This window comes from Mesoplodon bidens, assembly GCF_964165515.1.
Source record: "Mesoplodon bidens genome assembly, chromosome: 16".
NCBI classification, from domain to species: Eukaryota; Metazoa; Chordata; class Mammalia; order Artiodactyla; family Ziphiidae; genus Mesoplodon; species Mesoplodon bidens.
This window is the reverse complement of record NC_138173.1, coordinates 15,251,650-15,272,940: the sequence shown is the minus strand read 5'-3', so window position 1 is coordinate 15,272,940 and position 21,291 is coordinate 15,251,650. Positions and strand designations below refer to the sequence as shown.

Genomic DNA, 21,291 nt, shown 5'->3' with positions numbered 1-21,291 from the left:
CCTACTGTATAGCACAGGGGGAAGAAAAAAGAAGGTACCATCTGTTTGCAGGACATATATTAAGTTAACCTTAAAAATGCATTCCAGGGACTTCCCTGGTGGCATAGTGGTTAAGAATCCCCCTGCCAATGCAGGGGACACGGGTTCGAGCCCTGGTCTGGGAAGATCCCACATGCCGTGGAGCAACTAGGCCTGTGCGCCACAACTACTGTGCCTGCGCTCTAGAGCCCGCGAGCCACAACTACTGAGCCCGTGTGCCATAACTACTGAAGCCCGCGCGCCTAGAGCCCGTGCTCTGCAACAAGAGAAGCCACTGCAATGAGAAACCTGCGCACCGCAACAAAGAGTAGCTCCAGCTCTCCACAACTAGAGAAAGCCCGCGCGCAGCAACGAAGACCCAACACAGCCAAAAATAAATAAAATAAATTTTAAAAAATGCATTCCAATATACATTAGGTGCAGACAAATACTGTTTATTCCACTTATACGAGGTACCTAGAATAGTCAAATTCAGAGTCAGAAAGTACATTGGTAGATGCCAGGGGCAGGGTGGGGTGAGGAGGGGGAATGGGGAGTTAGTATTTAATGGGGACAGCGTTTCAGTTTAGGAAGGTGAAAAATTCGGGAGATGGATGATGGTGAGAGTTGCATAACAATGTGAATGTACTTAGTGCCACTGAACTGTACAGTTAAATATGGTTAAGACAGTATGTTTTATATTATGTGACTTTTACCACAATAAAAAAAACATAAAAAAAATTTTAACTGTGCGGTGATGGATGGTAACTAGATTTAGTGTGGCAATCACGTCACAATATATGCAAGTATCGAATCATTAAGTTGTACACCTGAAACTAATATAATGTTATATGTCAATTATGCTTCCATTAAAAAAAGAACTTTTGGGCCTCCCTGGTGGCGCAGTGGTTGAGAGTCCGCCTGCCGATGCAGGGGATACGGGTTCGTGCCCCGGTCTGGGAGGATCCCATATGCCGCGGAGCGGCTGGGCCCGTGAGCCATGGCCGCTGGGCCTGCACATCCGGAGCCTGTGCTCCGCAACGGGAGAGGCCACAACAGTGAGAGGCCCGCGTACCGCAAAAAAAAAAAAAAAAAAAAGAACTTTCATCTCAACACTGGGGAATATAAGACCACATAAGCATCCTTGTTCAAATTGCTACTAACTCAAGCTATTGTCAAACTTTCTCACAAATATGAAATAAAGCTGCTTGTGCTGAGGAGATTTATCTCCTGCTTTCTCTGAGATGGGGTAAGATGGGACTGGGGAGGGGAAAGGGCAGAGGGAAAAGCAGACGAGAGAGAAAATGTTTCCTCTTATAGAGTTTAATGTCAATAACCATTTGTAAAAGTCAGTGTTGGAATGCTGGAAGAAGTATGGTTCTTGCAAATGAGGGAAAGTAAAACTGATGAACTGACCTTGGCTAACCATCAATAGCTAGTATTTGCTGAGTGCTTGCTGTGTGCCAAGGACTACTGCAGCTGCTTGATATATTTAACTCCTATAATCTTTACAGTAACTCCCGGAGGCAGGTACTATTATTACGCCCATTTTACAGATGAAGAAACCGAGGCAGAGTTAGGTTAAGCAACTTGCCCACGGTCACATACCAAGCCAGCAGTGGACCCAGGATGCAATCCCAATGGATGAGGACACCGATACGAAAGGAGAGTGGTTTGGGGCAGAGTGTGAGGCTGCAGGTGGGCCTCGGTTGAGGGAACGGCACTTGGGAAGACAGAGGTGACAACCTACATGCAGGTGAGAATGTTACGTTTACGAGACAGGGCGGGCGTACTGGGAAATGAGAGTAAAAATTAAATAAGGTGGGGCCACATTACGTAGTTGATGGAGAAAGTGTCTGTCCTTAACGTTTGTCTGTTTCTGACTTGTTTGGAACATTATTAAATACGGTCTGATGTTTAACCCTGCAATTTGTATTTTGAAAAATGCAAAGAAGCCAAGCATCTAGGTAGATGCCCAACTGTTCAGACTCATCCTTCAGTGCAGGCTGAAGAGAGGAGGAGGCTTGCCTTCCACACTGGGCTCCTGTGCAAATGAGGGTTCAGCCAGAGCAAGGCGCTGGGGGCTCAATCTTTCTGGCCAGCTTCTCTGGAACCAGGAGAGCCAGGGCAGGGGGAGGTGGGTCCGTGGATGGTTACAAGCCATCCTGTGATCTTAACTAGGGATCAGTGGGTTTCTAGAAACAGGCAGCCCATTTCTGGCACACTAACAATTCTAGCCAGAACTTACTGGCAAATGTCTTTTTATTCCTGCTCTGTCGCTGGTCATAACGGGTCTCAGGGATCTCTGGTCAGAGGGATAATTTCGGGATGACGACATAGATCCTGGAGCTAAACCAGCTTACACTCAACATGCTACATTCTCATTTCCTTTGCTTGATGCTGGGGTCCTTTTAGAATTTCAACAGATTTTTTATTTTGTACTGATACAAGAGTAGAAAGGCAAACTAAATTACAAAGATGCTGGAATTCAACAACTTTACAAAAGGACATGACATTTGCTTTGTAAAAAGAAAACAAGTTGCTTTTTCCCCTTAAATGACAGAGAATGTATAAGATGTACTTCAAAATGGAATGCCCAGGGATTTCTCATTTATGTAACTCCTATTTAAGGAGTCAATATCTGTACCTGGAAGAGGAAAAACAAACCCAATCATGCTCACCCAAAATGAATGGTTCTCTATCTTGCCTGCTCATAGGAATCACCCAAGAGCTTGAAAAAAAAACCCACTGCCACCTGGGTCCCATCCTCAGAGATTCTGATTTAATGTGTCTGGGTTGGGATTCGAACGTGGGCATTTCCAAAGCCACCTAAGTGATTCTAATGTGAGGTCATGGTTGAGAACTGCTACCCAAGATGCTGTGAGGGCTTCAGGGTAGCAAATGCCATTTACAATTTCAAAGAGAAAAATCTACTGTCATATGTTTGCAGAGGCAGCAGGTTCTGGGGAAGAAAAGATTGAACACGAAGTGAAGAGATGCAGGTTTTGACACTGGGTTTGTGGCTTAAGTTTTCTGGATCTAAATTTCCTTATTAGGAAAAGAATATCATTCGACTAGAAGATTTCTAAGCCTCCTTCCAACTTTGACATTCTCAGATTCCAGGTCTGTGGTTTGTAACTTTGTTAAAAAATACAGATGCCTTGGCCTCATCTGCAAACATGTTCATCTGACTGGTCTGCAGCGAGGCTGTACATCAGTATTTGCGAAAGCTCCCCAGGTGATTCTAATGTGCAGACAGAACTGAGCATCACTGATCTATGTTCTCTGTTGAGCCAAAGTCTTCAGACAGAAGTTGAGTTTGTACATGAGTGGGTGCATGTGTGCATACATGTGTGCATGTGTGTGTGTGTGTATGTGTGTGTAGTGTGTACATAAATACGCTTGGGGGTGCAACGCCAGCTGAGAGGGTGGTGGGAATTCACATTCAGCCTCGTATTAATTCAGGAACATGGAAGTAATGCCAACACATATGTCCCTGCTGTCTTAATTAGTCCCTGCTGGTTGTTTTGTTCATGTGGTAGAGAAGTGAGGCCAACTGTCTGGGATCCTGGCCCATTTTAACTGCCTGTTGGCTTCATAGGAATGAAAACAACAGGTAAGATGGCCTGGAACAATAGTAACACCCAACATCCAAGACTTGCACATGCTTTACAGATCATCTAGCGCTTTACATATATGATATCACTTCCTCCTCCAAAGACAGAGATCAAGTTTCTTTCTTGAGCTAGAAAACCCAAGACTCAGGAGAAATTAAGCTTTTTGTCCAAGGACACACAACCGAAAGGTAGTGGATGTCAATATTCTAACCCAAACCTTTGAATTTCACATTCTTCTTTCCTATTTACTCCACTTCCTACATCCACGTTGACCCCAAAGCATCCTTCAGTGACCAGGCACGGGGGTCTGGTGAGGGGCGGTGCCCTGTTTCTTTGGGGATTAGGAGTGAAGGGAATTGGGCTAATGGTGCTGATTTTTCCTCTACACCACATGGAGGGTCAAACCAAAAACAAGATGGTGCTGCCTTTGAAGGAAGGCAGTTCACTTTGGTTAGAGGAAGAGAAGCAGGGCACAAGCCATGTGTGAAACCCATGTCAGGGGAAGGAAACCCAAGCAAATTAGCTCTAGCCTTAGCTGTCACCTTGTTCCTGAACAATCTCATTATTCTGGACTTTTTTTCTTTTCTTCTAAAAGTCAGTGATATTGTAACTAAAAAGATAATCTTCAAAGTGGAGCCAGATAAAAAAGCAAAAGGCCAACATATAAAGATTTATAGAATACAGCTATGTCAGGTTAGACCTACAGATTTAATAACTACCTTGAAGAGGCTCAAAATTTTCTCAGTTCTCAGATTCTAAAGCTATGGTTTGAGCACCACCTATAGAAAGAAATCACCATTGGGAAGAGTCTAATTCTCTGCTCCATTAATTCAGGCACTTCTCAAAGAGACTGTTCTTTGAGAAGTTCTCATATATGTATGTGATAGGATCCAAATTCAGACTGATTAACACAGAAATAAAGCAGCAGAGGAAAATTCCAGGGAGCCAAATATTAAAGCATTTCATGGGGGCAAAACAAGTTTAGAAAACTATTAATATAAAAAAGCAAAGTGAAGTTTTTAACATAGTTGGCATTCAGCACACAAGTGAAGAGCTTGTGCCAATAATCTAGTTTATCCTGCATGTGCCCTTGAGGACATACATTAAAATTTCAGTGCAAGCAATTTGAACAGGTCTGCAAAAACTGTATACTGAAAGGTAGGCCATGTATCTTCTTCTCAAAGGGTTATAAGTCTCGCCACTTAAAGGGCTGAAATAGTAACAAGATCACCAATGTGCATGAGATATATTTAACACTGAACATTTCCAACTCCTGAATAGAAGTAAAATTAGTCTATTGAGGCTGGCTCATAAAAATCATTTTAGAGCTACAAAACAATTCTGAGATTTTAATCATAATAATACTTAGAGCTTCCATAAGAAGGATTTGAAGACTTCAAATTGTAATATAATGAATAGGTCTAAGCTTCTCCACTAAGCACTTGAAAACTGACTTACCAGAGTGCCATGAAGGCCTGGTTTTATCCCTTCCTTCAAGAGCCCTCCCTCCTCACCTTTTCCCACTTCAAAGGGATTCCTGTGTATGAAAAGGCATGAGGAAATTCAGAGCGTATGAGGGTCAAGTAGTTCATTATGAACATCTATTCAATACGCTGGATGCCGTATAAATAGAGTATAATGAGTGAGGCCATTTTCATAATAACGGGGCTATTTATTTCATGTGTCTGATACCTTGGACTGGTGTTGGCTAGTTGTGTGGTTATTTAGAGGTCAGATAAATTAAAAAAAAAAAAAGACTCACAGAAGAATTGAACTTCTCTTCACCTTGTTAATGAAATTTACCTTGGAAAGCAGCAAGAGGCCGAAGTTTTAGCATCAGAAAACTTACGGATCCCCGGATTGTAAAATGAGGATGTCTATGCCTTCTTCACTCAACGGATGTGAAGATTAAATTGAGCTAATGTGCATAAAACTCTGGGTGCAGTGTCCTGCATAAGACAAATCCTCGATAAATGTTATTTTTCTCTTTCCTCCAATTTTGTTCTAAATTGCTATGACTTCGGCAGAAATTCAGTCCCTCTCATCATGACATAGTGTATTTCTCCCAGCTAGCATAGATTTCCATCAAGAGTGCTTAAAATAACTTGTGTGCCTATGTTCTCACTTTCCTTAAAAACAGATCTGTGTTAATTCATCACACGGTAATTCTTTAGTTCTTATTGGTAATAGTTGGTGTTCTGGGTAGCCCTGAACTCTCTGGTAGTATTTCAATTAATGAAGAGGATTCATTCTAATGAAATATTTGATGTCAGAAATTGTGTGAGCACAGGTAGAAACAATAATCCAACAGAATATGGTTTCCCTCTTCATTCTTCAACCTTGGTCACAGACTCTGTCCGCCTCTCTGGGTTAGATGACATCTGATCTTAGCATGGGGTGACCCAATCTCTTGGGGGTGATTCACTGTCCAGAGGCTCAGCATCTACCCAAGATCTCTTTTTTTTTAAATTAATTTTTACTGGAGTATAGTTGCTTTGCAATGTTGTGTTAGATTCTGCTGTGCAGCAAAGTGAGTCAGCTATACATACACATATATCCCCTCTTTTTTGGATTTCCTTCCCATTTAGGTCACCACAGAGTACTGAGTAGAGTTCCCTGTGCTCTACAGCAGGCTCTCACTAGTTAGCTATTTTATACATAGTCATCTACCCAAGATCTTGATTAAGCTGCCTCTCCACCCTTTCTGATGACCAGTTAGGAGGGGCCCCAGGGACGGAGCTTTCTCCTCAGATAGAACCAGTCTCTGATCTTTCTAACTGGACTATCCATTTCATATGTCTGATATCTTGAATGGATGCTGGCTAATTGGGTGGATATTTGGAAGTCTCTCTCTGAGAGCACCATCTTTTTTAGTTGGAGGAAGCCCAAGCAGTGATGAGGAGGCCCAGCTTGGACCAGTTAGACACTGCTTAGTCATAGGAAAGACGTCACAGTGAGCACTCCATGACGGCTATGGAGAAATTCTTTATACATAAATGTACATTATTTGACATGTTGAAAATATTTTACGTTAGAATTAGAGAAGCATGTGAGTCATGGTGCAGAAAAGCTGTGTCACTCACCTGCCCAGGTTGTTCACAGGCTGTCTGGTACCTGGCCTGCTGGCACAGTTCTTTGACCCGCTCATATTTGGGCAAGTGATTTGACTGCTGGATATTCTTGTTGGATTCTTCCTTCTTACGTAGTAATTTCCTTTGACAGAAAGGGAAAAGCTTCTTCTGTGAGAAGGGATCTGAAATGACCTTCACTGAGACCTGCCTGTTCTTTTTCCTTCCCTGTCACATGACTCCACATTCTCCAGGCAGCAAGAAATTGATATCAAGGGCAAAACCACAGGAACCCCACATTTCACGAGTCCTTTGCAAAAAATTACAAGCTGGGAACTATGAGGACGAGAGGTCAGGGGAGGAAGAGTCATTTCCTCCAAAATCATTCATTTCAAAACTCTGGGCAGAAACGTTTAGCTTTCCAGGCTCAAAGTTCTTTTTTTTTGGTTAAAAAGCAATGATAGAAATGCTTTTCTCCCGCTCAGTGTAAGTATGGAGGAAAACAAAGACACTGGGCATTAGAAATCAAAAGGGCAAACCCAGAAGTGACTCAGGAACAGTTACAATCTCATATATTTGTCTAGTCAAAACTAGTAAAGGCACATAAGGAAAAGAAGGAGAAGGGTGTCAGGCAGAAGATGGGAAAGAAGGTTGAGAAAGCCAACTGACTAGTCCAATTAGGAAGTGAGGTGGAGAAATGCAACTGTCAATCCATAGCCCTGTAAGGGCTGTGGTCCCATCTTTGCAATTCTGATGCAACAATCATTACTCTGCTGGCCAGGGAAGGATGAGTCGCAAACATTCAGTCTTATGACTAAGTTTATGAAATCTGCATGCTTAGTAAACCAAAATAAGGGGAAAAACATTCCCAGCAGGGAGAGCTGCCCACTAGGACTGGTGCCCAGAAGCACCCCAGGAACCAATCATTACCCTCTTTCCACGAGGAATGTATCACGCCAAATTTTGGCCCTCTTGTTTGTTCGAAACCTGAAAGCAAAATAATAACATTTACTGTTGGCATTTGGATGTTTTTCCAAACGGATCTGTGCTAACAGTTTACTTAAAGCAACACCTCTCACTTCCCGCAGACCAGGACACCAGGACTGCATCTCCATTAATACGCTCTTCACAAACAGCCAAGAAAGTCTCAGCTCTGGGTGAGCCTCAGGTGCAAAGGGTATTTTGCCTCTACTTCTGCCAGCTGCTGCCCAGCTCTGGGAGCCAATGTGCTCAGGCCTGGCTCAGGGGAAGAAAACTGACGCACCTGTTACCTGGCTTTTCCTGGTCCAGGAGTTTGAGGACAGACTTGCCATCTATGTCAGGAGGTGCGTCGAGCCCAGCAATGTCCAGGATGGTAGGGGCCAGGTCAATGTTTAGAACAATCTGTGGGACTCTGCAAAGGGACAGATGGTCACGCCCCAGACCCAGCACCAGTGCAGGGTGCCACCAGGGCTGTTTTCTCCATCCCAGGACTCCCTGGCCTTCACTGCTTCTCAGCCTCTCATCTGGTCCCCAAGGGATGGTGGCTGCATCTGGGAGGTGCCTGAGTGGTCAGCAACCACGGCCGAGAGAAAGATGAACTGGCTGTCACAGGGCTGGAGAGATGCCTGCACCCCTCAACTCTGGCCACACTGCCAGACACACTGTGGCCTGATATTTGGTTTTTGTAAACTGTGTATTTTCTTCTGAAACCCGATAGTCCACCACTCCTCTGTTGAACTAGGGCTTCGAAATCAACCTTCTGAAAAAGGACACAAGGTTTTTATACTTGAATTCAATCCACGCTACCTAGTCTTGCAAACATAAAGCCTTCTCACTCTAGATCTGATGCTTCCCCAGGGGTTTCCAATGATCGGGAGAGACAGGATGACATTCTCCAAAGAAGCCCTTCTTACTGCCAACCCCTCCTCCCCAGGATGCAGTGGAATGCAGCAGCGGACGAGTCTCGTAGATGAGACTCAGAATATCTGGGATCTGGGCCCCAAGGCTGCCACCTCCACGATCGGGGACTCTGAGAGAGGCACGTACCCTGTCTGTGGAGCGTCTTCATTGTGAAATCAGGGGTCCAGGCTGGATGGTCTTTAAGGATCATTCCAGCTTTTGAATTCTACTTGCACTCTTTTCTTTCACTTTTTCCATAATTGTTTCATGTATATGATCTCATTTTACACAAAACATTTTTTTAATGATTAAAAACACATTTATTTAAGTGGCTGAGTTGCCTCCATTTGAATATTGCCTATTGCTCCCATAATAATATCAGAAGTTTTTCACAGATGCTTTTTAACAGGCAGCACCTGCTATATCTCTGCTAACAGTTACACAAGACATTTTGATCCGTACGGCATATGAAACCCATTTTACGATGGGAATATCTAGATACAAAGGCATGCAGAGACTTGTTTAAGGTGACAGAAAGGGAATTCCAGTCCTTCAGGCTTCTTTTCTTAAAATTTATTTAAACTTTATTTAAAGTTCTTAAAATTTAATTTTCTTTAAAAAATTCTTTAGTAATAATTAAAAAATAAAAAACAAGGGTTTCCCTGGTGGCGCAGTGGTTGAGAGTCCGCCTGCCGATGCAGGGGACGTGGGTTTGTGCCCCGGTCCGGGAAGATCCCACATGCCGCAGAGCAGCTGGGCCCGTGAGCCATGGCCGCTGGGCCTGTGCGTCCTGAGCCTGTGCTCTGCAACGGGAGAGGCCACAACAGTGGGAGGCCCGCGTACTGCAAAAAAAAAAAAAAAAAAAAGTAAAAAAAATAAAAAATAAAAAAAACAAGAGGAAGGACTGGTTATTATTATTATTTTTTGCGGTACGCGGGGCTCTTACTGTTGTGGCCTCTCCCGTTGCAGAGCACAGGCTCCGGACGCGCAGGCTCAGTGGCCCAGCCGCTCTGCGGCATGTGGGATCTTCCCAGACCGGGGCATGAACCCGTGTCCCCTGCATCAGCAGGCGGACTCTCAACCACTGCGCCACCAGGGAAGCCCCAGGACTGGTTATTTTTAAAAAAAGATTCAGTGAAGGTAAGGATGATGTTCCTAAAGATCACATTCTGTGTCTGTGCACATGGCCTCATGCATTCTGGTAAATTTGAGAGAATTAAGCACTGATACAATTATTTTTCCTTTCTCTTGAAAGAGTATATTTTAGTTAACTTAACATGAGGCAGAAGTGGGGGAGGGGTGGAGCAGGGAGGAGGTTTTTGTCTTCTGAATTACCAACCTACATGCACCCTTTTTGTTTAGATGAAAGGAAACCAGAGCCTGAGATTGGTAATTGAATTATCTCAGACGTACACGAGCTATGACAGCTGAATGTTGGAAACAGAGAAATACGTACATCGATCCTGGTTCTACACTTGGACCACGAATAAAGAAAGGCACACGGATATCAAAGTCATATGGCATGGATTTCCCCTTGACCAGTCCAAACTGCCCAATATGGTAACCGTGGTCGGCCGTGTAGATGATGTAAGTGTTCTCCAGCTCCCCCGTTTCCACAAGCATATTATACAGCTGAAACACAGCACAGACACCAGTCAGAAGCAATTGTGATGGCGTAAGATGACAACAGTGCTGCCATGATTTCACCCAAACCTTTTTTCCATTATTTTTAGAAGGCAAGAGTTGCTTTAATAAGGCCGACAAACATGTACATTACCCACATTTTCCAGTTGCCTGCAATCCTGGAGGGAAAAAGTCTAATAACACAGTTGATTTTGTATAATATGTAACTTCTGTGAGTCTGGTACGTTCCATTTAAAGGTTTTGTTTGCCTATTTGGAAAAAAAAAACCCCCACAAAACAACCTCCACCACCAAACTTTAAGGTTTTACCTTGAAAAATCCATTTAAAAGCAAATTTGACTATCATTGCTCATATCTAGTTATCAAGGGTTAAAAACAGGCTACTTCTGAGCCTGATCCAGCTAGATCCAGCCTTCAGGCATGTCTTGTTTGGCTTATGTTTTAAAATTCAGGAAATTTCAAATAAACTTTTTGTATTTCTGGCTTCTTTTAGAAGTCAGAGGACTTGATACTGGATCCACATTCTTACACAACAAAAATTAGTTGAAGTTGAGTAGTTGCTCCTTGCTTTAGATGGGGGCACTTAGTTTCAAGTTCACCACAAGCCCCACCATTCCCTATTGCCTTATACTGGATCTGATTTAGCTATTTACATTATTTGCTTAATTCCTGAAGGTATTTGCGGCTATAGCCCTTGATTTATGATGTCTTGATTTGCATCTCCTCTTTGCTACGGGCTCCACAAGAACCAAGCATGGAGGGGTAATAGAAAGGGGATGAGACAAGGAAGCAATGATAAATTAACTGAATACACACACACTCTCTCTCTTAAAATGAAAAACAACAACAACAACTACAAAAACAGGATTGGCAAGAATGGGTTTACATAAGGGGAGCTGGACCAAAACCTGTCACTGAGGCAAGTTTGTGTGCTTACCCTTTCCACAGAATCATCCACTGACATCAAAGTCTGAAGCCGTTTGCGATGAAGAACGTTTGTAAATTCCATGTGGATGGGCAGCATGGGTCCCGTGTACTGCATTATCCAGTGTTTGTCCATATTTGGTGCATAGTTATAACTAGGAGTTCTGCAAATATCCAGAAAGGAGTCTTACTATATATGCTTTTTAGCCATTTAGAGACATATCTCGTTAAAGTCCGTGAAATAACAATTTAGGAAAGATAATTTAGACACTGCTAAAGTATTTTTTTCTCCCATACATCTCTCTGCGTTTATATAGAGATCTGAAGTCTGCACCACCCCAAACAGCACAAGTCCTCTGAAGGTATATGGATTCAAACTTATAAGACCAAGACTGGCAGCTAAAAATCGAATTAGTGCAAGATCCTTTGGGTCCTTTGACTAAAATGTGTAAAAACACGTCAACATGATTGTGGTCATGTTACAAATCTACAGATAAAACTCAGTAATGTAGAAGGGAATGTTCTCATGCTGATATTAACTCGAAAAGTTTTATTGCTAATTAGGCTATGAAATATAGTCACTAATATGTTACGTGCAATGATGAGGAATCAAAATTACAATACATTTTCTTCTCTTGAATTTACTAGGGTATTTTATGGATTACTTACATATCTAGTCTCTATGAATTTTTCTCATTCCTAACCCTGTATATAGATACCATTAATTTAATTGGATTTGCTGGAATTATAACCAAGTCTACGGCAATATACATGCTTACCAATAGAGCTATTCATTATAGACAAATCAGTATAGGTGCAGGGCATAATTTTTTGTTAACTATAGGGAAGTGGGTTCTGTTGTTCTAGGACAGGTGGTTCAAGCCTATATTTAATCTCTTGCAGAGATCCAAGAGGTGTCCATACTTTCCTCTGGGGCCGCACAAAGCACATCACCTTCTCTTTGAAGTATTCCCCAACTCCCCGGACCATTAGATGCTTCCTCCTCACACTCCCAAAGAACATATCCATGCTAGAACAATTCTCACAATGAGAAATGTTTGTTTTTCATTTGACCTCTCCGCCAGACTATAATGTACTTGAACCTTTTCCTTAGCTGATAAGCATATAAGCGTTGTTTAATATTAAAAACTTAGTGAGTATTTACCACGTGTCAGGTATCGTGCTAAGTGTTTTATTCACATCGACTCATTTAATTAGCTCAGCTCTTCTGGGATATAGGTTTATCATTCCTACTTTACAGCCGAGAAAACTAAGGCTTCGCAAAGATAAATAACTTTCTCAGGTTAATAAAATTAGCGGGTAATAGAACCAGGACTTGGTTCCAAAGCCCATTCGCTTTAAAAAAATGAAAAGAAAGTAGAATGAGGGGGGTTTCCTGCATCTGAGATTCCTCTTCATATGAACCACAACTGTGCAAATAGCCCATCTCACAGAATAAGCAACAGTCTATGGTTGATCGAGAAATGTGATTACCAGTCTCTGTTCTGGGGAGGATCCTATCCGTGAAAGATGGTGGATAATGACGACTGAAGGTGACCCTGTGGCATCATTTATTATAAAACTGGAGAAACAATCAGTCACTGTGAGCCTGGTGAGTCCAGAAGCCTCGACCGTGTTCCAGTGGTTCCGTCATGGGGGGAATTTCGCATGGGGGAACTTGGAGTTTCTGAGATGCATGATTGTACACAGGGGCGTTTCCATGAACACAGGGCTCTATAAATGCCACCTGTGACTATCCATTTTCTTCTGCCAGTGGATTTGCAGCGCCTCTCTTTTAATATTTGAAAATGCTGTTTTGGTACCATTGGTCTTGCTGGTGTAAAAAGTTACCCCGATGATCTGTAAGGATGCGGGTTAACCAGCAGAAATGCCACAGCTCAAATGCCAATATAACACAGAGCACAGGAGACACTGTCCCTAAAAGTGTACAAGTTACACTCAGAAGTGTAAGTTAACTCCCCTTTAAGGAGACAGATTTGTAGGGTGGGAAAAGCACTTGCAGCTCGATTTGCTCACCTGTAAATGGGGATAAGAGCATGTCTAATAAAAAGTTGTTTTGAGGAACAACAAATCTGCCTGTCTATCTATCTATCTATCTATCTATCTATCTATCTATCTATTTATCTATTATCTATCTCTATCTATCTGTCATCCATCTCTATCCCCTCTATCTATATTTATCTCTATCTATCTATCATCTATCACTTTAAAGTGCCCAGAACAGAAGATGTACCTGAGTTTCCTACATGAGCCAAAAAAAAAAAATGTATTCTATATAAGGATATGGGTTGAAAAAAATCTCATGGCATTAAAAAACACACTTTCAGATATCACTTGCCATTCTTTGTAAGAGAAACTTGCAACGTGAACTTCCGTCTCCTTACCAAGTAGACACCTCAGGAGCCAAATGGTCCCATTTTTGGCCTGAAAGCATTCTTCATATCTAAAATTGCACCATGGGCCAAATCAGACTCTTGTATCTCAGGGGCCTGGGCAGTAGGAAGGGACTTAAGCCCATGTTTCTTATTCTTCACGCAGTGTGTCGCCTTACAAACAGGATTAGATTAAGAGACAGAAGAGGAGGTGGAGAGAGGGGGCTTCTAAATTCCGGCGCAAAGAGATTTTCACCCATGGGGGTAGTTTGAGGTCAGAGAAAGAGAGCAAGTTGGTCATGAAAGGTCCCTCACCACTTACTGATACGTGCCCTGAAAAACAATATGGCTATAAAAGATTACATGGGGTTTCTTCATAATACCTCACCCTCTTCTCTAACTGCCCTTGATGTTGGTTTGCCTTAATTTTAAAATAAATCTAGTCGATTTTTTTTAAACCACAAAAACTCAACACAAAAAAAAATTACAATAGGGAACCGAAAGGCAGGCTCACAGCGGGCCAATCATGTCCTCCACCGTTTACCTTCAAGTGCTTGGCAGGGTTCCATCCACCTCGCTTTGAGGACCAGGGAAGGTTGCAGCAAATTACAAGCCTCAAATTGGACTCCCGGATTTACAGAATGACATATGTTCAATCTGGCTTATATTAAAAGGGAGAGTTCAGGTCCGCTGTCAAAGCTGTCCTTCCCCCATCCCCTGTTTTTCTTAATTTCTGGATGTGGGAGATGACCCCCCCCCACCCCACCCCACCCCGCCCTGCTCTGGGGATGAGATCCCAGGTGGGATCTCAGCAGCGGGGGAGGGGGGATAAGCATTTGCCTTTTAAAGGAAGACAGGCTGCCACTGCTTCCCACAGAACAGCAGCTGTTCAGGGACCTGCAGGTGGAAGGTTGGGGGTCGCTGGAACTGACAGTGTTGTTGAAAAGTGATCTTTTGCCAAAGACCTGTGGTTGCCTCCTGCTGGGGTTTGCCAAATTCCTGGAAGATGCAGCCTTCTGTACCCCAGGGATAAGGAAGGCTTGCCGCCCTAAGAATTGACTTACAATTATTCAGACAGAGCCTGGAGCTGTTGGCCGGCACACGAGCCACGGAGGAGCAAGTAACTGTTGGAGGGAACAGTGGAAAACCACATATCCAATTGTTCCCGAATGTTTTGGAATCAGACCTGAATTCTCATCCCAGTCCTGTTATTTAGTAGTGTGTGATCTAGAGCAACTTTTTTCTCTAGACCTCTGTTTCCTCATCTCTATAACGGGAGCAAGGATTTCAAAGAGTTCTCGTGAGGCTTCAAAGAGGTGTCAGTGACTCCAGAGGACACATGCTGTGACCACATCATACCCACACTTACAGGTAGCTGGGAGAGAGCTTATCACAGCTCACCTGCTTGCTGTGGCAGCCCGGAGAAGGCAGGGCATCTTACTCCCACTTTACAAATGAGATAGTAAAGCGTATGGAGGTGGCCCTGAAAGAACATGCTGGGACTCCTGTTCCCTCCATGATGTAACACTGAACTGCCGTCCCCAACAAGCACCTCAAAATCCCCATCATTAAAAGCACTGATCCATACATTTCTTCCTATAAAAAGTAAGTCCTGAAATCATTAGCCTTCATCCTGATTTAAAATATTAGCTGCGGGCTTCCCTGGTGGCGCAGTGGTTAAGAATCCGCCTGCCAATGCAGGGGACACGGGTTCGAGCCCTGGTCCGGGAAGATCCCACATGCCACAGAGCAACTAAGCCCATGTGCCACAACTACTGAGCCTGCACTCTAGCGCCCGCGAGCTACAACTACTGAGCCCGCGTGCTACAACCACTGAAGCCCACACGCCTAGAGCCCGTGCTCCACAACAAGAGGAGCCACCGCGATGAGTAACCCGCGCACTGCAACGAAGAGTAGCCCCCGCTCGCCGCAACTAGAGAAAGCCCACGGGCAGCAACGAAGACCCAGCGCAGCCAAAAATAAATACATAAAAAATAAATAAAATAAAATATTAGCTGCTTCTGTTTCCCATTCAGACGCCTCCCACCAGCTGCTGTGTGTCTATGTTTGTTGCAAATACAGAATCAAGTCTGACCCTCCAGGGCACACTGGAGGCATCCTCAAAAAGGTAGATAACACTGGCTGTTTGCTTGAAAATGGACAGGACAAAGGACCCATTTGTCGTTTTTGAGTTTCTGTTGCTTTCTTTTAAAAAAAACCTCAAAAAACGAAAATCTGTCAGAGTTACAGTCACTTGTGCCTGGTCTGTGGTTTGTTCAGATACATGTTTGGCCCACAACTGTGCCATCCAGACCTCCTACCTTTCAGGAAGGCACCTGTAACCCTCAACAGATTATTCCAATACTTAAACACGTGAGCTTTGCCCAGCAAGGCTTCCCTGCACATTGCTTTTCTCTAGTCATTGTTTGTCTGGAGTTATTGCTCAGTGTACGAGCTCGCAGATCGCTCAGACTACTGGCCTTGTACGTTCAACCTTTGCCATCCATGCCAATTCTCCCCGGGCTTTGGTTTTCTTGCTAGTATTGCTTATTGACATAACAGGGATAAGAATTCTGAAAATCAATCATGTCCCCTTTCTATTTGATGGGTGGTTGTTTAGAGAGAATAAGTCTTACTAGCACAGAAATAGTTTCAAGAAATGCATGTGTCATATATTAAACCCATTTGCGGGGAGATGCAAAGAACTTAGCAGTTCATTTGTACCACTGATGGTCTTTGCTGTCACCCCAGAGAAAATAAATATATTTCGAGCGTTTTGTATTTGAACATGTGTTTTCTTCATTTGCTATTTAGTCTCATATGACAACAAAAATCCTAACTCTTAATACCCTTATTGGTAGCAGGATCATCATTCACTGAGAAATAGGTCTCGATTCCCAGAATAAGTTAGTTGTACAGATTTAAGACGCACACACTCAAAGCATTAAATTGGAAATTCTAGACTTAATCTTCCAGGCCACACCATCTCAGCTTTCACTAAAATTAAACTTATTTAGTTTAATTGACTTCTTGGAGATCTTCCCCATTTGCGTTCAAATGTCTTTACGTGGGTAATATTTGAACACATGCAGGATAATACCAAATGATCTTGATTATAGATATATCATAAAACTTTAAAATAAAAAGGCATATCATAAAACTAATTTAAAGAGTCTTCCAATGATGCTGCAAACTCCAATTCTAATTGTGCAAAGACATACATAGGGAACTCTTCTCCTATTAATTGTGACTGTGATGGGTACTGAACAAGCCCGGTGTAGGGTCCAAGAGAGTCGAGTTTGGGCTCCAGTTTTGTCCCTATCTACTTATGTGACCCGGGCAAAGCTATTTGGGTCTTTTTTTAAAAAAAATAAACTTTGGGTATTCATTTTTTTAATCTAAAAATTTATGGGATTATACTACCTCTAGGTACCCATTTAATTTATAAAACTGATTGTTCAACTATTTTCATATTAGTTAAAATAGTGTCTTAATGTCAGCTAGTTGGTGGGCTTAATATGTTTACTCATTTGCTAAACAAAAATGTGTTGTACAACTAGAGCAACAGGAGCTGTGCTCACCAGACAACGAGAGGTAGAGATGGACCGCTGGGTCCTGCCTTTGGGAAAGAGCGACCTTGCCTGGTAGCAGGGCACCATTCACGTGACACTGAGTGTGAATACGGCCCCTGGACTTGTGCGATTGCACTTCGGGGATCTGGGTCAACAGCCAGTGCAATGGGATATGTAGTAAACAGAGAGAGAAGAAGAGAGTGGGAATATAGGAAAGGGAGCAATGAATTCTGCCCTAATCACAGACGTTTATGGGGGATTTAAAACTCTCTCATCTTCGAAAGCATATCCTTTTATGTATCTGTGGAAGAAATGAGGGAGACCGTGCAAATTCTTTTTAAGGCAAGACATTTCTTTCCGACTTTAGATAACAAAGGTGTTTCGAAAACCGTTCTGAGGCTTACACAGACGTAGCTTTCCCTTGGACAGCCATGTCCATCCCAAACTCCACTGTCAGAACAATTCCTGCAACTTAGTGGATGTGGATTGTTCTACTGAAATTTTAGATTTCACATGAACCTCTGTGTGTGTGTGCATGTGTGTGCGTGTGCGTGTGTGTGTGTGTGTGTGTGTGTGTGTGTACAGTCATACACATTTCATTTCCAGGGACGGAAAGAAAGAACTGTTGAATTGGAACAAAAAAAAATTTTAAGTTCATAGATGCATAGTTGGTAGGAAAGTATTCAGGGAGTCTGAGCTCCTCATAGAATCATCTGGAAGATAAATGGAATCCCCTTTCTCATAAAGGCTTTTGTCCACAGGTGCATATTATCACATCACTGAGGCCAGGAGAGAAAAGCGATGCCGAGTGAGGATGAGGCTATAGCATTACTGTGAGGATACGGGGGAGAGAATTTACTGGGAAGTGCAGTAGGGTCGCAGCCATAGTGAAGGGCTCCATGGTAACGGTGATTATAGGTGATTATCATGACGGAGGCTCCCTCAGAACTCTCAGAGGCCAGGAGTGGCTGAGCCACTGTCTGATCAAACAGTGTCTTCTGTCCATCTGTAATCTGTTCTCATTCTTAGCTGGCTGGCATAACCTCTAGCCTCAATATGGGACTGGCTTCCTTCCTTTGTTGGAATGGTGAACACCATGGAAACCTGATACATTCGCTGCAGGCTGAGGGGGTCAGATAGCTCTAACCCAAGGCGGATGAAAGGCATCTGGATAATGCTTGACCACCAAGGAAGGTGACCTCCAGGAAAGCGTTCACATGGCTTGCATCCCCCCACCGAAAGGGGAGAGCCTACAGCTTCTCGTTCTGTTTTCCTAGGGCCTGCCGAATTCTGCAAAGCACTTAACTTCTTGCATCCCTTTGCTCGAATGCCTTGCTCTTGTTCTCGCTAAGGAAACCAGCCATTCAGGAGCTCCGAGCGCCACAATGGAAAGCTTGTCTTCAATTTGTCTCACTCCTTTTGTGTGAGGACTGAACTGTGAACCTGTGCAGTCACTCACAGTGACAAGAGACACACACGGACTCTCTCCAGCCCTTTCCTCCAGCCGCAGCCGGGGAGACTTTTGACAACAAAGATGCCCTGAATTCAAGGCTTCTAAGGTCTGCAGGAGACACAGTGGATCTCCCCATTCTAGGTGCACAAAGCCCCAAGCTCAACAGCAAACAGAAGCTGAATCACTCATCCCACTGTGTGGATTTTCATTTTCTATGGCTAAGAGTGTTCTCCAAACTGGCACTTGCCTATAGCACATTTTGCACCTGGCAAAGATAACACAGCCTGGGCTGGTGCTTCTCCTGTCTGTGTTTTTAGAATAGCCAGGTGTGAGAGCCTCATCAATGCGGGTCTTAGCTAGTCAACAGACTTGTCAAGTCACGACGGACAAGTATCAACTCGTCCTTTCTCTAGCTGCTTTCCGCGAACGTTAAATTGAACCAAACAAAGCAGCACTTTTTGTAGGTCAAAAAAGATCCAATCCGGAAAGAAGTTTTTTATGGTTTGTCTTAACAGAAAGGATCAATGAGAATTAGCATCTATGAAGTGGCTTCTGTGTCCCAGGCCCAAGGTGGGGCCCCTTTTAATTGTCACTCATGACATCACGTCAAGGTGCTAGTTATTACCCCCATTTTACAGATGAGACAATGCAGGTTCTGAGAGCTTAAAGAAACGGCCCACAGGCTCAATGAGGACAGCTGAGATAGGAACCCACGCTTGTTTGGCTCCAAGGCCTGAGAACTTTTCACTCTGCCATGTGCAGATTTCACTTCATAGAATCACTACTACGGCACACAGGTGGTTCATTTGAATTAAAAAGGAATAATAGAAACTTTGCATGGGAAAATGATCAAGTCACATATGATGTCATTCTACCTTTACTAAATGGCCTCCAGTGACTCTCTGCTTACGGTTGCATACAAATTACATAAATTCTCAATATTCTGTGAATTTCTCTTTCTAGCTTTATCCCTTATTGCTTTCCTAGGTCACATCTTAGATGGCCTCATTTACATGGCGACCACTTTTCTACGCCATATTCTCTTCCTGAAATCATCTACTCAATCTCTGCGTATCAGCTGCAGAAATGTTGCCCATCCTTTGTGGCCCCCTTTGAATGCCTCCTGGGCCCTGAAGTTGTCCTGGTTCCTCTAAAAGATGGGCATGCTTCCTCCTCCAAACTTCCACAGCCCCTGGGATCGCTGCTCTAGTACTTACTTCTGGGCCTGCTGCTGCTAAGGCTGTTTGGACACTACCCCCTAGAGCAGGGGACCAGGACAAACTTATCTGTAAAGAATCGTCCAGTAAATAGTTTATGTGCTGTAGGCCATACGGTATCTGCGGCAACTAGCAACTCCACGGTTGTATTGCAAAAGCAGCCATAGACAATACCTAACTGTATGAGCATGGCTGTGTTTCAATAAAACTTTATTTATAAAAACTGGTGGCAAGCTGGATTTGGCCCCTCCGTGCCAACCTCTGTCCTAGTTCATTGGGTCTCCAGGGTTAGCAATTGTGTCTTCCCTGTGCCTATATCCCTGCTGTGTTGTACAAGGTCACGGGTGGCGCTCCATAAATATTTGTGGAACTAATAGAATTTTAAATTGCTGGAATCAGCGATACGTTTTTTTTTTTTTTTTAAAGCTATTGTTGAGGCCCCGAGAACTTTGCAGATTCCTCTGGTCCTGCACTGCTGTCTGTGCATGCCGCTGAGCTGTCAGAACCTCTTGACCTGTGGCTGATTTTCCTGTAGGCTCAGGACCTTGCCCTGAAGCTTCAAAGGCAGGCTGACTTCTAAGGAGCCATAAAACACATTTTGTCAACCCCTTGTCCTCAAACTTGGGAAAACATCAGTGAAGTTTACAGTTGTGGAAAATCACCTTAGGCTGAGATTCTGCTAATGCAACAAAGGGAGAGATTTCTGACTCAAAAGAGAAGAGAAGGGTGGGTCCCAGGGCATGGAAGAAGCCTGCAAAAGCCTTTTTCTCTCACTTGCAAATTACTAAATTTGCAAGTGATTGGTAATGGAGAGCCACTCACCACTCATGGGCTTCACTCATGAATTTAGTTACATAGTTATATGTAGGGTAGGTTTTCAGAGGCTTGTATATCCATCCACAGGGTTGATTCCAAAGCACAATGGCTCGTCCAGACCGTATTCCCCAGATGCTGGGGCAACCTTCTTTGTCGACAATATTTTATGCATCAAAACACTTTCACCCTCCAAGTTCCTGGGCATGCTCAGTAGGGCACCCACCCTGGCTTCATACGTATTGTCAGTTCTTGTCTTTCTTTCTAAGTCACTTGATACGATAGAGAGGATCTAAGTACCACTGACCAGGAGCCAGCAGTTTATTAGTTATAATAAGATAAAAAATAAGAATAAAAAGAAAAAGTTTTCCAGGGATATGTCTTGACCAGCAACTAGAATGCCTTCCATAGTTACTTACCTCTTTTCGTAAGGAAGTACATTTAATCTTTTTTTTTCTTTTTTTTTTTTTCTGTCTGGGATCATAGCTAGAAAATCAGTGTGGATGAAAAGGGATGATATTTAAGCACAAACAGATGAAGAATGTATTCTGGAGGTTTAGTGATGAAGGAAACACATCAGTACCCTCTTCCCTACCTCTCTGGTGGTCAAACTTTCAGCAGACACAGAGCCAACTGCTCTGCGTAGAAGACTGTGCATTATTGCGATGGATAAGAAGAAAGCGTGAGCACAG

At 43.3% G+C, this 21,291-nt stretch overlaps 1 protein-coding gene across 5 annotated transcripts in view; it reads right to left on the bottom strand.

Annotated features, from left to right (window-relative positions):
• Nucleotides 1-21,291, bottom strand: part of SULF1 (sulfatase 1) — a gene marked incomplete at its 3' end in the record, with an annotated part of 165,086 nt that overhangs the window by 28,474 nt on the left and 115,321 nt on the right. For 4 of the 5 annotated variants that reach the window (XM_081214304.1, XM_081214302.1, XM_081214300.1 and 1 more), the window contains exons 8-12: nucleotides 11,165-11,315; nucleotides 10,041-10,216; nucleotides 7,968-8,096; nucleotides 7,634-7,690; nucleotides 6,719-6,848 (exon numbers count right to left, since the gene is read on the bottom strand). In XM_081214304.1, the coding sequence (XP_081070430.1) occupies nucleotides 6,719-6,848; nucleotides 7,634-7,690; nucleotides 7,968-8,096; nucleotides 10,041-10,216; nucleotides 11,165-11,315 (643 nt within the window). The remainder of the gene's footprint in view (nucleotides 1-6,718; nucleotides 6,849-7,633; nucleotides 7,691-7,967; nucleotides 8,097-10,040; nucleotides 10,217-11,164; nucleotides 11,316-21,291) is intronic. The other variant, XM_081214303.1, reaches the window with a different exon arrangement.